The 14983-nt window shown below is 43.9% G+C and overlaps 1 protein-coding gene across 1 annotated transcript; it reads left to right on the forward strand.

Moving 5' to 3' along the window:
- The first annotated feature begins 1676 nt into the window (after positions 1–1676).
- Positions 1677–4606, forward strand: MKRN3 (makorin ring finger protein 3). The gene has a single exon (XM_055143563.1). The coding sequence runs from the start codon at positions 1677–1679 to the stop codon at positions 3276–3278; it is 1602 nt and encodes a 533-aa protein (XP_054999538.1). The 3' UTR covers positions 3279–4606.
- The last annotated feature ends 10377 nt before the right edge of the window (positions 4607–14983 follow it).

A 14983-nucleotide genomic window follows, 5' to 3' on the forward strand; every position in this document is an offset into this window, starting at 1 on the left:
AGCTTTTTAAGTTATAAATTCATTAGAGATTTTAATTACAAATTTAACAGACCAAAATTTCTTCAATTTTTATTTTTTTATTAATGGTTGTGCTTCTAGAAACATGATTGTTTCATGTAAAATTTCAAATAGCCTAACTTTGTTCCTGATACCATATACTTTTAATATTATCAATAAAATGATGTCTAACTTCTTAATCATAATTGGATGGGCCTCCTTCATTTTTTAATGATAAATTTCTTGGATCAGTTTTAATAATCTCTTCTAAGGTCTTGCTTGATTCATTTCCCTTCCAGTTTGTTTTAAAATAAATTTAAATGTCCTTTTCAATCCTATTTCTTCACTATAAAAATTTTAGGTTACTAAATTCCCTTTAAAATAATTGCTCTAGCTAACAAATTTCAGAAATATACCCAATAAAGACACATAGTAACACAGAAAAGTTTATTCCTGAAAGAAAACCAAATGTTTGAACTGTAAATCAGACGTTGGAAAAATCCATCAAAGCAAATAGTCCCATTTAGAGACAAGAAGAAAAACAACTCCTTAAAATTGTAGGCAACACTGCAAAAGAACTCAGGATGCATCCATGATAAGTACTTTTAGCAGAATTATAATATATATATATATATTTATCTTACTAGCCAAATAAAACGTATAAACGGAAAGGCACAAAACACAAATAACACCATTTGTGAGCAGAATGGTGGAAAAAGGCTCTGAAAAGCTGTTTTTGCTACAATGCACACAAACCATCAGGGAGAGAGAGAAAGAAAAAAGGAGACAAGGGCCACTAGGAGCTAAGCCAGCTGGAGGAAATAATAGCCAAGTGTCATACAGGGCGCAGGGCTTTATTAAACCGACAGAGAGAAGCTCACGCCTACAGCTTCTGCACAGCGGGTGGCAGCAGGGGGGAGCCGGGATCACAACAAACGAAGACAGCAGAGTTAACGCGGCCATGAATCAGACATGCCCGCTGCCCATGCCTCTCTCTATATACATATATGTATGAGGGGCATATATGTATACATATATATGTATGTTTCTCATAGAAACCTATGAAAATTTCCACACTAATAGAGACCAGAAAAAAAAAAAACTGTCAACCAAGCAAAGCAACAAGAACCGTCTCAGCAGCCCAAATAACCGCAGAAACACCGCCCCGCTCCCCGGCAACAAAACAGCGCGACCAGAAAAGTCACTTGTATGCGTCCAAGGCGTCCGCATTGCGCCATTCGTTGTTAAGCGGCGAGCGGCTCCCGTGGCTGCGGCCATGAGCGAGGCCGCACACACAATGCGCGCCTTGGGCACAGGAGGCTGGGAGGACGGGGCTGCGCGCCGCTCACGACGCTCGGGCCCCTTAGAGTGCAGCAGGTGGGCGGGGCGATCTCGCGGAGGCGGCGATGCTACTCCGACTTCCGGCCACGAGGCCCGGGAAACCGACACTCCGGACCTGATAGAGACCCGAGTGTGCACCCACCGGAAGTGTCCGGGCGCCGCGGCACAGAGCGGAACCAATAGTCGCCGGAAGTGGAAAGCTTGGGGGGACGACAAAGAGACGTGCACCGGCTCGGGAGCAGCGTCTGCCGCGGCGGCTCCTTCCACGCCCCCGGCCCAAGGGCAAAATTTTGGGCACCGGGCAGGCTCCGCACCGTTCCCGGGACGCCCCGGCTACAATGGAAGAGCCTGCAGCTCCCACTGACGGCCGCGAGGGGGCAGCAGCGGCGCCGTGGCGCACCGTCCCCGCCCGCCGGGCGCCCCGAGGCCCGGGCGTGCCAGGCCCGGCCCCGTTTCGCGCGCCCCGCGCGCGTCCGGCCTGGGCGTCGGCGGGGGGCGCGCGGGACCGGCCCGTGCCTGGCCGGAGCGGCGGCAGCTGGACGCGCCACGTAGCCTGCAGGTACTACCTGCACGGCCGCTGCAAAGAGGGGCCGCGCTGCCGCTACTCGCACGACGCGGCCGGCCGGCCCGGGCAGCTGTCAGGGGAGGCGCTGGGCGCAGTGGCCGCGCCCACGACGCGAGCCGGGGGCGCCGCCGCACGCCCCTCGCCACCCATTGGCTCTCCTCCGATCTTGCAAGACGACGTCCGCGGGGCCGGCCTGGGGGATGCAGCCGTTGCCAGGACAACCGGAGCTGGAGGATGGGAAGAGGCGGTGGAGTTCGTGCCCGGGCTGCCATACTGGGGCCGGCAGCTCCGTCCTTGCCTGGGCCCCGGCCCAAGCCTTATTTCTGAGGGGCTGCGCCGCAGCCCTGTCCTAGTCCCTGTCCCTGAGGGTCCGCGCCCCATTCCCATCCCCATTCCCGAGCCCCGATCCTTCCCGGCGACCGAGCGCCCGCGGCCCCTGTGTCGCGATGCGGCTCTAGGGCAGTGTTTCCGCGGCGCCAGCTGCCTGTACGTGCACGGCGACGTGTGCGACATGTGCGGGCTGCAGGCCCTGCACCCGGGGGACGCGGTCCAGCGCGCCGCCCACCGCCGGGCTTGCCTGGACGCGCACGAGAGGGACATGGAGCTGTCGTTCGCTGTGCAGCGCAGCCGCGACAAAGTGTGCGGCATCTGCATGGAGCCGGTGTTCGAGCGCGCGCAGGCCGCCGACTGCCGCTTTGGCATCCTGTCCAACTGCACGCACACCTTCTGTCTCACGTGCATCCGCCGCTGGCGCACTGCCACACAGTTTGAGAACAGGATCATCAAGTCGTGCCCTCAGTGCCGGGTGGCCTCCAGCTTTGTCATCCCTAGCCAGTTCTGGGTGGAGGAGGAGCAGGAGAAGCGGCAGCTCATCGGGCAGTACAAGGAGGCCATGAGCCACAAGGCTTGCAGGTACTTCGCCAAGGGCCAGCGTCGCTGTCCCTTTGGAGACAAGTGTTTTTACCAGCACGCGCAGCCCCAGGGCCCCGGCGAGGAGCCTCGGGGACAGGAGGCCCCCAGCCCTGCCACCGGCAGGCGAGGCAGCGGACTGGCGGAGCCCGAACAGGTGGGAGAGGGCAGCATTGTCATTCAGAGCTGTCACCACCACCTTGTCACGCTTTTGCTGTGCTCTAAGTGGTTTCTTGGGTGGGGAGAGAAAGTGCCCCTTGGTGAGCTGCAAGAAGCCTCCGTGTGTATCGTGGCCTTGCTGTGGCATGTCATCTGGTGTGTTGAGATGCTGTCGTGGCCCGCTGCTTGTTCTCATAAACCCAATCCATCTCGGCCCCATATGTCTGGAGCCTACATTGCTGTGCTTCCTGACCCATTCCCATTTCTTTGCCTGCTAAGGATCGTGACATTTCACCCTGTTCCGTAATCACATACACAAACACACACAGTCCTGAGTGTTGTGTTGGTGGTTAAATGCATCTGTACTGTCAGTTCACGGTTGATCTTGTCATCTCTGTTTCCAACAGGAATGATTCAATTGTAGTCTAATGTTTACAGCATTTCCACACTCATTTTGAAGCTCCTCAAGAATAAATGGGACAGGGTGAAGGGAGAAGGCTTAACTGAGCAAGGAGCTTTGCCTACCACAGCCTTAAGACGTGGACCCTCTCTGCGTGTCAGCGCACGCCTCTCGTCTCTTGTTTACATGCTTTCTTTCCTTGCCCCCCAAGTGCCCTTTTTACCTGTGTTTACCTCGTAGTCTTGTGTTTGACTTGACAACAGTCAGGTGTGGATGTTTACATGTTTTTATCCTGTTTAGCTTGATGTGAAGTTATTTATGCTTGGAAGTATGTATTTACAAGTTCTGTATCTGTGTAAAAAGTGTGTGATGGCTCTGGTGTATTTGAATACGTATAAAGATGTGCACTGTGTGTAATACATTATGTTTGTATAATAACATTAGTAGAGCTGGTAGCTGAGGGTCCCTAGGGGTGGAGTATGCTCTTTGAATAGTGCCCCTGCACCATTCACAGCACTCAGAAGAGCTGGTCCCAGCAGCAGATGCAGAAACTTAAAATACAGTGGCCGTCAGCCCCGGGGATGGCAGTAATAAGTGACCTCTGCTATTACAAGTCCAGAAATACGTGCCCAGGCACCGTGAAACACCTCATTCCTGACACCAGCACATCTAGGTCAGACCTACCAGTCTTTGTCCCCAGGATGCTGTCTTACAACTAGACATTCCAAGGTACTACTGACAGAAGTTCTCAAGATATATGCTGTAAGCTCACAGACAAGGAATAATAGAAACATAAAAATCAGAGTATAAGAATAAAAAGGTAAAATGCAAGAAGGATCAAAAAAAAGCATAGTAATATAAGAAGTTTATAATATACACTGTTAGTTGTATGAAAATGGCTTAAGAACTGAAAGTCAAAGGTGATTATTAAAATTAATGTTAAGATATTTAAAAAGATGCTGTTTAAAACAGACATCTGGACTGTAAGAATAACAGACAGAATAAAAGTCATGGGATTGAAAAATGTTAAACCTGATGTGTTGTGATTTCTTAATCATAAATTTCAGGTTAAAAAACATTGCTGAAATTAGATTTTTCAGGGTGTTACTTAGACATTGAGTTATAATCCTAGGAAGATGAAATGATTTTAATTTTGAATTAATGGAACCCATACTAGACATACAAAAATTTGGAAAATATTCTTGTAAAGTTTTGAGGGCATTAAAAAATCTTGGCTATTCTAGCTTAGGTTCCAATCTCATTGACAACAGAGTGTCCAGCCCCACACCCCACCACTGTCTCTTTTGCTGTCACTTCCATGCCCTCTTCCTTGGCCCTTCTCCGCACCCCCCCCCCCGCCCCTGCTCAGTATTGAGACCCAGAGCCAAGTGCTTGTTACCATTTGATACTGTTCATTCCCCTAGTGTTTCTCCCCCCACTCTGTGCACCTTAGTGGCAGATTTTGGTATGATTAAAAACTGAGCAAATATCAAAGAACATATTTGGACAGCCCACTGCACCAAGAAGCTAGCTGATCTGTCAGTGGTGTTCTCTATCTCAGGGAGTGGAAGATACGCAGGGTCGTAGGAGCATGGCTCTCCTGTCTGCTGAGCAGCGTCAGGTCCGAGTCCTTTCAGGGCACTGCTCAACTCTGGCTCCTGTGCACTGCACAGCTGGCCCTCTGTTCCTCTCTCACTTGTCTGGACACTTCTGCTTCAGTTACCTGCAGTCTTTCATGGTCCAAAATTATTATGGACACTAATGCATTTTGAGAGACCTTACTGGCATTGCTGGGCCCTAATGAACATTTCCCATGTTTATGGTGATTTAAAAAAAAAACACTATGCAGTTGGGGCTGGAGCGATAGCACAGCAGGTAGGGTGTTTGCCTTGCATGTGACTGACCCGGGTTCGATTCCCAGCATCCCATATAGTCCCCTGAGCATCTCCAGAAGTAATTCCTGAGTGCAGAGCCAGGAGTAACATCTGTGCATTCCCGGGTGTGACACAAAAAGAAAAATAAAACAAACTAAGCAGAGTTCATTACTGTCTGGGGTTTCAGGCATCCTCTGGGGCTCTGCAGATGTATCCTCAAAGGTAAAGGGATACTGCTGTGCTTTCTTCAGTGAGGCAGAATAAGGGTAAGAAATCAAATTACCTTGCTCTTAAAGCTGTACACCAGAGAGAGAAATCTAGGGTCCAACAAGTGGAACTCAATTTCTTGACCAGAATACTTGCATTCACCCCCACACCTGACTTGCTGCTGGAAACACGTGTTGTCCTTTAAGAAGTGTCACTCGGCTGACGGGATTAGATCTGGGGAGGTGGGCAGACAGCTTGTTTCCGAGTCTGTCTTGAATGTTCCTTGGTTTTCTGGGTCTTGTTTATTTGCCTTTTGGTGTCTTGTTGTTTTTATGGGACCGTAGCTTTTGGTACTCAGGGTTTACTTGTGACTCTGTGCTCAGAGATCACTCTTGAAAGGGCTTGCGGGACTCTATGGGGTGTGAGGGATCAAACTGAGAGCACCCATATGCAAAGTATGTGCCGTGTACACTCCACTATCACTCTAGCACTGTTTTTGCTGTTACCTGGCCATTGCTCAGGAGCAACTACTTCTGGCTCAGTGCTTAAAGGTTGTTCCCAGCAGTGCTCAGGGGCCTATGTGGTGCCAGAGATTGAATCCATGCTTCCTGCATGCAAAGCCTATACTCAGTGCTCAGAGCTGGCTCTCAGACTTGGTTACCCATCTTTCTGTTGTGCCATTCCATGCTTACATGATCGCTGATTTTATGGGTTTTATCGCAGCTTCAATGGAGTCTTTGCTTCATTTGCTGTTAATTAAAGTCTCTTATTCAAAGAGTTGTTGAGTCTGGAGGCCATGAATGGTGGCTGTCATCGGCACAAAGTGTGAGTGATTCTAAGGAAATCCAAACCCATGTGCACCCCTGAGGCCTTTCTGAAGGTCTTGCAGGGGAAAGAGAATTTATGTGAGCATAAATTTATTTCAGCCTCGCTCTGAAGTGGCATTCTCCAAGACTGCTTGTGCGGAATCTCCAAAGGCCCGGTGGGAACGTGGTTCTGTGCTTAGGTGCATGTCTCATAAGCGCAAGACCTGGGTTTGGTCCCACAAACATGATAAAATCAATAAAATAGCTCCAAAATTCGCTGCGAGTAGTTAGTAGTTGTGCTGTTAAAGAACAGGTTTTATGCCAAGTCTGAAACTTTGACAACTCCTCTAGTAGACATCCTTCCACTACTGTGAAATTTTTATTTCAATTGTTTATTTTTTTGACTGGGGTGATAGAACAACGGGTAGGGCATTTGCCTTGCACGTGGCCGACCTGGGTTTGATTCCTCCATCCCTCTCGGAGAGCCCAGCAAGCTACAGAGAATATCCCGCCCGCATGGCAGAGCCTGGCAAGCTACCCTTGGTGTATTCAATATGCCAAAAACAGGAACAAGTCTCACAATGGAAATGTTACTACAGCCGGCTGACAGTGCTACATTGCTACAGTGGATCAGAAAAGCACAACTGGCAGGAAATACAGTGGCGCAGATTATACAGTTTTATCAGCAGGTGATAAAAACTCTTTTTGGTTGGTTGGGGCAGGAGTCATACAAAGGATATTTGAATTCTGACTCTTGTTTCTTAGCTTGAGTGTTGAGTCTGGGGACAGGAACTTCAGTGGCCTGAGCTTTAGTTTCTTCATACGAGAAATGGGTACAGCAGTGCCAGATCTTTGGTGAGTAGAAGGAGCAGATGTGGTTTAGATGAACTCAAAACACAGGTGGCATATCTGAAAAGTAGGACTTGTGAGCCGAGAACAGTGGGCCCCAGATTTAATACTCCTCCACGTTTTTCTCTTTGGGAATCTTAGAAACTTGTGTTCAGGTTGTACTTTTGTATGATTTTGTTAGGAAAGAGGCATGTTATCTTTACTGTCAGAAAAACCCACTCTCCCCCCTCCACCGCACCCTGCCCTCAAAAAAAAAAATCTATCAGTAAAACCAATTCTGTGCCTGAGCCAGCTCTCCAGGAGGAAGAGTGGGAGGAATACTGTATTTCCATGACACAGGACTCTTCAGAAAGAAGTGGGCATTCACTGGTAAATACATCAGCTAACAGTGACATCATCAGGCCTGAGATACAACAGATAGGGAGCTTGTCTCGCATGTGGCCCACCTGGATTCAGTTCCCGGCACCCCAGAGGGTCCCCTGAGCCCCACCAGGAGTAATCTCTGAGCACAGAACCAGGAGTAGTCCCTGAGCACCAGCAGATGGGCCCAACCCTTCCCCCAACAAACAAAACAAAAGAATCCAAAAGCCCTAATAAAAAGCACACACACACACAGAGTGACATCATATCTGCTCAGTAGGCCATTGCTGCAGCTGGGCCAGCTGCCCCCTGCCAGGAACAAAGACCCTCTTTCCCACTCGGCTCATGCTGTGGGGGAGTCACTCATTGACCCTCCGCTGCAGCATGTGGACTGAGCTCTGGAGCAGGTGCAGATGGAGTCATTGTGACTTGGAGAATGCTGGCTGGCCTGAAGCAGGCTCACTGGCCTCTGCTCCCTGTGTATTAATTTGATGCGTGAATTGACTCACAAACTTTAATAAAAGCTGTGCCTGGGCTTCTTCCCCCAGAAGACATGGAGACATCTACCAGACTCACAGCTGACTACAATAACTTAAGAGAACTTTTCACTCATCTTCCTCTATAAATTTCATTTTTGCACTTTGATAAATGATGGCTGTAGTTTATTCCCATACTGGGATATGACCTCTGAGTAGGATAGATTTGGGGTGGAAATGGAGAAAATGCCTTTTGAGAAAGACCCACACTAGTGCAAAAAAATAAATGAATGAATATATGTCAGGATTTTTGTCAGTTACATTTCCTGATGCTGGTGGAGCAAGATGAAAATTGATTGACTGTATCATATTACAATGAGCCTGTCAATTCAACCAAGAAATTGATAGTATAGTAAGCATTGGCCAATGTCAGAATGACAACAAAAATATCCACATAAAAGTGTTACAGTAGCTCTCTGAACTGGAGCAATAGCACAGCGGTTAGGGTGTTTGCCTTGCATGCAGCCAACCTGGGTTTGATTCCTCTGTCCCCCTCGGAGAGCCCAGCAAGCTACTGAGAGTATCATGCCTGCACGACAGAGCCTGGCAAGCTTCCCGTGGATATTCAATATGCCAAAAACAGTAACACAATAAGTGTCACAATGGAGACGTTATTGGTGCCCGCTCCAGTAAATCAATGAACAACAGGAAGACAGTGCTACAGTAGCTTCTTAAAAGTGATTTGAGGGAAAGGTAAATTTGGAATTTAGTAGGATAGAATAAGAAAACAGAAAGCTGTATGCTATAGAGCACCACTAAGTCTCTGCTTTGAGTGAAACTCCTCATTTTAACTGCTACTGTACATTTTCTAAAGAGTCAAATCACAGGATTAAATAGATCCCTAAATTTGTAACCTTTATGGAAACAAGAAGAGCACATATAGATAGAGACACAGGTAAGAATGAATAAGTGGAAAGAATTAAGAAATGGAAAGACTTAAGAAGGATTAAAGGAATTAAGGCTCAAAGAATGGAAGTTCAAAAGTGATTCTTTGAAAGAGTCCACAGATATAATAGCAACTTAACCAACAACTAGAGAAAATAGGAAATGAGAAATAACTAATAAAATATAAAGTTAGTAAGCAATGAGAGGTAAATTCTTGATACACTGATACAGCTGCTCTTGAAAATATGAAATATATTAAAATTTTAGCATATTTTCTAAGTATCTGACCAGAATGAAATGTAAGTCAATTATTAATAAGAACTCCCACTCTTCAAATAAGGGGAACAGCAGAAAATATTTGTTTCATAAATTCACAAGAGCCCTCTGAATACATGATGATGTATAAACAACCCCAAAGATGAGACGATATCAAGTACATTGTCTGTGAATGGCACATACCCTTGGCATAAGAATGCTACCAATATCAGTCCACATGATGCTTAAGAGAGATCAGTCTTACTTATATGTATGTTGGTGCCCAAGATTAAAATACTGAAAAGTTGAACAAGATACTAGGGAGGGATGGAATCTATTCCAGTGAAAAGAACAGTACAACATGAGGAAATATTGTGCCTTAATTTAACAAAAGAAAACACATGTTCATACATCTAAAAGAAGAAAATGTAACTCAGAGATGAAAGCAGGAATTAAATGGCAAAAACAATGAAATGATTATAAAAGCTGATTTGATTTTTGATGACTTGTAGAGCATATAAACCATTGTCTCCATTTTAAAATGGTAAAACAGAAGCACAGCTTCTGAACATACACATGCAATGGAAAAATTCGCAAGAGACTGATGACTATATTAAAGAAGACAATAACAACAAACAAATCAATTGCCAAACCTCAAAGAAATGCATACTTTTCTAAGTATATATAATTAAGCATTGATTAAAAATGCAATAAAATATTTATTACTATTTAGCAATAAGTAATAGCAACCTCCAGATATACGGTTTCAGTGGGAGTTTCCATAAAGGTGTTAAAGAATAAATAATTCTAGTGCTACTTTACACAATTCAGAAATTAGAAAATGGATAGAAATTTTCACTTACATGATTTTTCTTTTATTATTGTTTTCAGATTTATTGAACAAATACAGGTTAAATATTGTGTGTGCTTATGGTATAAGAGGCAATGATTTGATGTGTGCGTATATTGCAAAATGATCTCTCCAATGTCAGCCAACATATAAATATCTTCTAAGTTACAAATTTTTGTTTTGGTCAGAACTTTCTTAAAACAAAAGTTTGGGCCATAGACAGCAGTGCTTAGGACATCTTCCTGACTGTATATTCATGACCACTACTAACTTACTAACTTTATATTTTATTAGTTATTTCTCATTTCCTATTTTCCTGGAAGTGCTCGGGGCACCATATGGGGTGTTGAGGACCGAACCTGGGTTGGCTGTAGGCAGGGCAAGCATCTCACCAGCAGTACTAGTGCTCCAGCCCTGTGAGAAGTTTTTTTTATTAAGGAGCCATGCTTTACAAAGTTACTGATAAAAGTGTTTTATGCATACATTAATTCAATACCAATCCCTCCACCAGACTCAAACTTCCCTCCACCAGTGTTCCCAGATTCCCTCCCTATCCCAACCCCACTCCACTCCCACCTGTCAACATGACAGGCACATTATAAAGTTTCACTGATGACCACTTAGATCTCATGTTTTCAGTTCTATAGAATCTGTGTTTGGGATTATGAAGATGTGGGGTATATACATACACAATGGAATACTATACTGCAAGCAACATGGCTGGAACTGGGAGGTCTCATGGTGAGTGAAGTAAGCCTATGAGAACTTTTAAAATGCCTCTTGGAATTTTTCAGATATGCAATATGACATGTCAGCATCAGTCGCCCTGTTGTCCTTTATGTTCCCTGAACTCCTATAACTCGAGCGCCATCTCTTCTAACCACCTTCACCTTCATCCCCCCCCCCCTACCTCATTCCAGGCACTAGAAACCATCAGTCTATTATTCCCATAAGTTCATATCTTTTAGATTCAACATAGTGAGAACAAACCTCAGCAGCTAGAGAAAGCATTAGAGGTGATGAAACAAGCCATGGTAGAACAGTTGCCCTCAGTACCACATCAGCCCAGCTTTAAAGTGTGAATCCCTTTGAATCATCATAAATTTATGTTACTCAGTCTTCCTTTTTATTAAATGTATCATGAGCATAGATAAATAAATAAATGAGACCATACCAGTTTTCAGTCTTTGTATTTCTCTTTCTTATTCCACTTTGAACTAGGCAGTCAAGTGAACCCAGCTGTGGCAAATGACAGCGTTTCTTTTTTATTTATAGCTGGATATTATTACATTTTTCTAACCTAATTTATGTCAAATAATATATATGATAATACATATGATTACATTTCTGAAGAACTATGCACAGACATTAAAAAGACTCAAGATGAAGGCAAGGTATTTGTTATATGTTTTGGTTTTGCTTTGAGGTTACATCCAACAGTGCTTAGTGCTTTACACCTGACTCTAAGGGATCACTCCTGGTGGGTCTCAGGGAACCACCTGGAGTTCCAGAGTTCAATCCCGGTTGGCTGCATGCAAGATAACTTACCTGCTGTATTACTGCTCTGGTCCCACTTTTTTATATTTTTAAGCCAAAGGAAAGGAATCAATCATAAGGCAAGGACCTGTAGGTTCTTGCTCCACTGGAAGCATTGTTTGAGGTAACATTCAAGGCAAGTCAAAACAGTGGTCTTGCTTACAGGACCAGGGAATGACATAGAATCATCATTCTGAGTAGATAACGTGTTCTATAATGAAAATGTTGAACTAACTGGAAATTTTCAAAAAAAAGCTGCAAAGAAAATGGGATAGATTTTACCTGGAAACTCAGAAGCATATCTGGAGGATGTCATGAAGATCCATTTACTGGGAAGTGAAAAATGCTGAAGAGGGACAGGATTCAGCATAGAGTCCTCATACATGAGACCTTGCCAAGTACATGCCTACCCCAGACATCGCATAAAACAGCTAGAAAAATTTTAAAACATTATTAAATGTTTAAGAAAGTGTAAAAATCAAATCTGACCAAAACTAAAAATATTTAAACAATGCAAGCACGTATAAAAATGCACATAGTGGAACTTGGTATGGAGTTTCAAGAGTACTGATGTATCAATTCTCAAAGTTAATTTGTGTAGTTGACTAAGTACTACTAACAGTTCTGTGGACATTAGGGTTTTTACCTGCCTCCTCCCTGAAACCTGTATGTTGATTCCTCCAGTGAGTGTAGTAGTGTTTGGTCGGTGATTTGTCCTGAGGGAGGGGTTCATATGATTGGAGTGAGTGCCTTTATAAGAAGAAGGAGGAATGGGGAATTTTCCCCCACAATAGAAAGATCCTACTATAAGGTGGGCATCTTCAAACCAGGCAGGGGCCTCTACCAAGGTTCCCACCAGACCAGCACCCTGACCTTGCATCTCCAGCCTCCAGAAATGGGAAATTGACTTGTTGCCTAAGCACCTCAGAGTCTGCTATTGTGTTACAGCTAAATCCAGACAAAGATAAGTACAAGTAAACCATGGCGACTGAAGGAAACACTTAATAAAATTTCAAGTGGTGGTTCACATGAAGATGGAGTGGGGGAGCCCATGGAACATTTTATTTATTTATTTATTTATTTATTTATTTATTTATTTATTTATTTATGCCTTTTTGGGTCACACCCAGCGATGCACAGGGATTACTCCTGGCTCCGCACTCAGGAATTAACCCTGGCGGTGCTCAAGGGACCATATGGGATGCTGGGAATAGAACCCAGGTTGGCCGCATGCAAGGCAAATGCCTTCCCTGCTGTGCTATCCAGCCCCCCCATGGAACATTTTAGAGTTAAAAAAATGAAGCAGTCTTGGACATAATGAAATATTTGCCCTGCCAGATCTTGAAATATATTACCACAGACCAGCATTAGGAAAAGTGGCTTATTTGCATCTGATCCCAAAGGTTCAGGAATGAGCAGAGACCAATAAAAGCAGCATTGTGATAGCATATAACAAAAATAGGAAAAGTGACCCACCAAAGTGTGTGGGGTCTGTTCAGGAGTCACTAAACACGATAAACATGAGGCAGACAGATCCCACACACTCCACCAATCTCACTTCCTTGTCCATAAACACTTCCAAGGTAAATCTGAAAATGTGCAGGAAGTATATAATAACATCTTTAAAACTGCTATCAATATGATTTTCTGAATTTTGACACCCTCTAGCAGCTCTGTGGAGTGCATGCTGTGCTAGGTTCTGTTTTAAAATGTATTATCTCATTTAATCCTCCACATCTGCAGTAAATACCATAACGAATGTTCTTACTACCACTAGAGAGAACTGAGATGATGATATGGAGTCTAAGAGATGTGCCTTGGGCTTGAAGGTTGGTAATATCCCTCCAGGGCCTGGGGTCTATGCCTTCCATATGTGGCCACCATAAAAGAGTCTTATAGGGGCTGTAAAGATTGTACAATGGTTAGGACATCTGCCTCACATGACCCAGGTTTTATCCCTGGCACTCCAAATGATCCTTGAGCCCTGCCAGGAGTGATCCCTGAGCTTAGAGCTCATAACCAGGAGGAGTACCTGAGCACAGCCAGATGTGACCCAAAAATAAACAAAACAGACAAACAAAAAGAGCCTGTGAATCTGACATGATGGAATTCGTGAACAGGACAAGAGTTTATTTCCATGGTATATACAATGAAACAAAAGACCAATGACTTGAAAAAGTGACAGAAAGTTAAGTTGACTTTGCTCAGGAAACAAAATGCAAATACTTTCAAAGAGAAAATGCTGTCAAGCATCAGGGATAATGATGCTTATTAAAATTGTACAGAACATCAATGTTCTCCTTTCAATTTATCAAAGACCCCAGCACTTGAAATCATTCTTGAATGAGCGCTGGGGGAATTAGGGTCTCATGGGTTGTGAGGAGGGGTACACCTCACGCGGGGAAAAATCTGATCACAGCAGTCAGCTCACAAATCCCCATCTATACGTATATCCCTTAACCAGAAATTCTACTTATTTAAATATAACATAGGGCTTTCTTCAACACACATTAAATTATTTAAATGTGAATATATTCATTGCAGTCTTTTAATGACAGACGATTAGAAATGAATAAAGAAATGTATAAGTGGGCAACTGGTTAAAATATGGCACAGATATGCTTGTAGCATACTATCAAGGCACTTTTTAAAAGTAAACATACGCCCAAAATGTATAAGAAAGTGATAGTTACTCAGGCTGACCTGGAAACATAGTGGTAAATAGGAATTGGAAGTCCAGAAGTTTATAAAATTATATAACTTGCATTTAAAAGCATAAATAAGTATAGTTTTTGCTATACAAATAACCCAAATTGTACATACATATATAATTTTAATTTCTGTCTTTGCTTATATGTGCATAAAAATGTCCTAGCTCATCATTTGTATGTGAGAGAATATTTATATTATACACCTGTGTCTATATTTGGTTGAATATGTGAATGCCTATATATATACACATACATGCATACCTGCATATGTAACATATAAGTATATGTTATCCTATATATACCTGTATACATATATAATATACAAGTGCGCATACAATGTATGGTAAATATACAAGAGAATGTGTAATGATATGTGTGTATTTAAAATAAATATATAACTGAAAATTTAATGTCAGTGGTTAATTTTACTTGAGTGTGGGCTGTGTGAACAGAGCTGTCAATATTATTAATTAGACTCCTATGATAGAATTAATTGGTCTCATCCTAATACAACATTCTCACTGTAAAGATTCGGCAATTATTATAAGCCACTATGTCACTATGGCAACAGAGCTGCAGTTAATCACTATGGTGACAGAGCTTTTGGTGATCACTATGGCAACGGGGCTGCTAATCACTATGGCAACGAACATGACTCTGTTCCCACAGATATTGACTTATAGGGCCTGATGCTGTCCATTTTGTCTTGTAGTCAGTGTCTCTGATGCGTAGGTCTTCATACA

Source organism: Sorex araneus, chromosome 6 (genome assembly GCF_027595985.1).
Source record: "Sorex araneus isolate mSorAra2 chromosome 6, mSorAra2.pri, whole genome shotgun sequence".
NCBI lineage: Eukaryota > Metazoa > Chordata > Mammalia > Eulipotyphla > Soricidae > Sorex > Sorex araneus.

What these genes read in the sequence shown, in the direction of transcription:
- MKRN3 (XM_055143563.1), top strand. Translation starts at nt 1,677, where the DNA reads ATGGAAGAGCCTGCAGCTCCCACTGACGGCCGCGAGGGGGCAGCAGCG.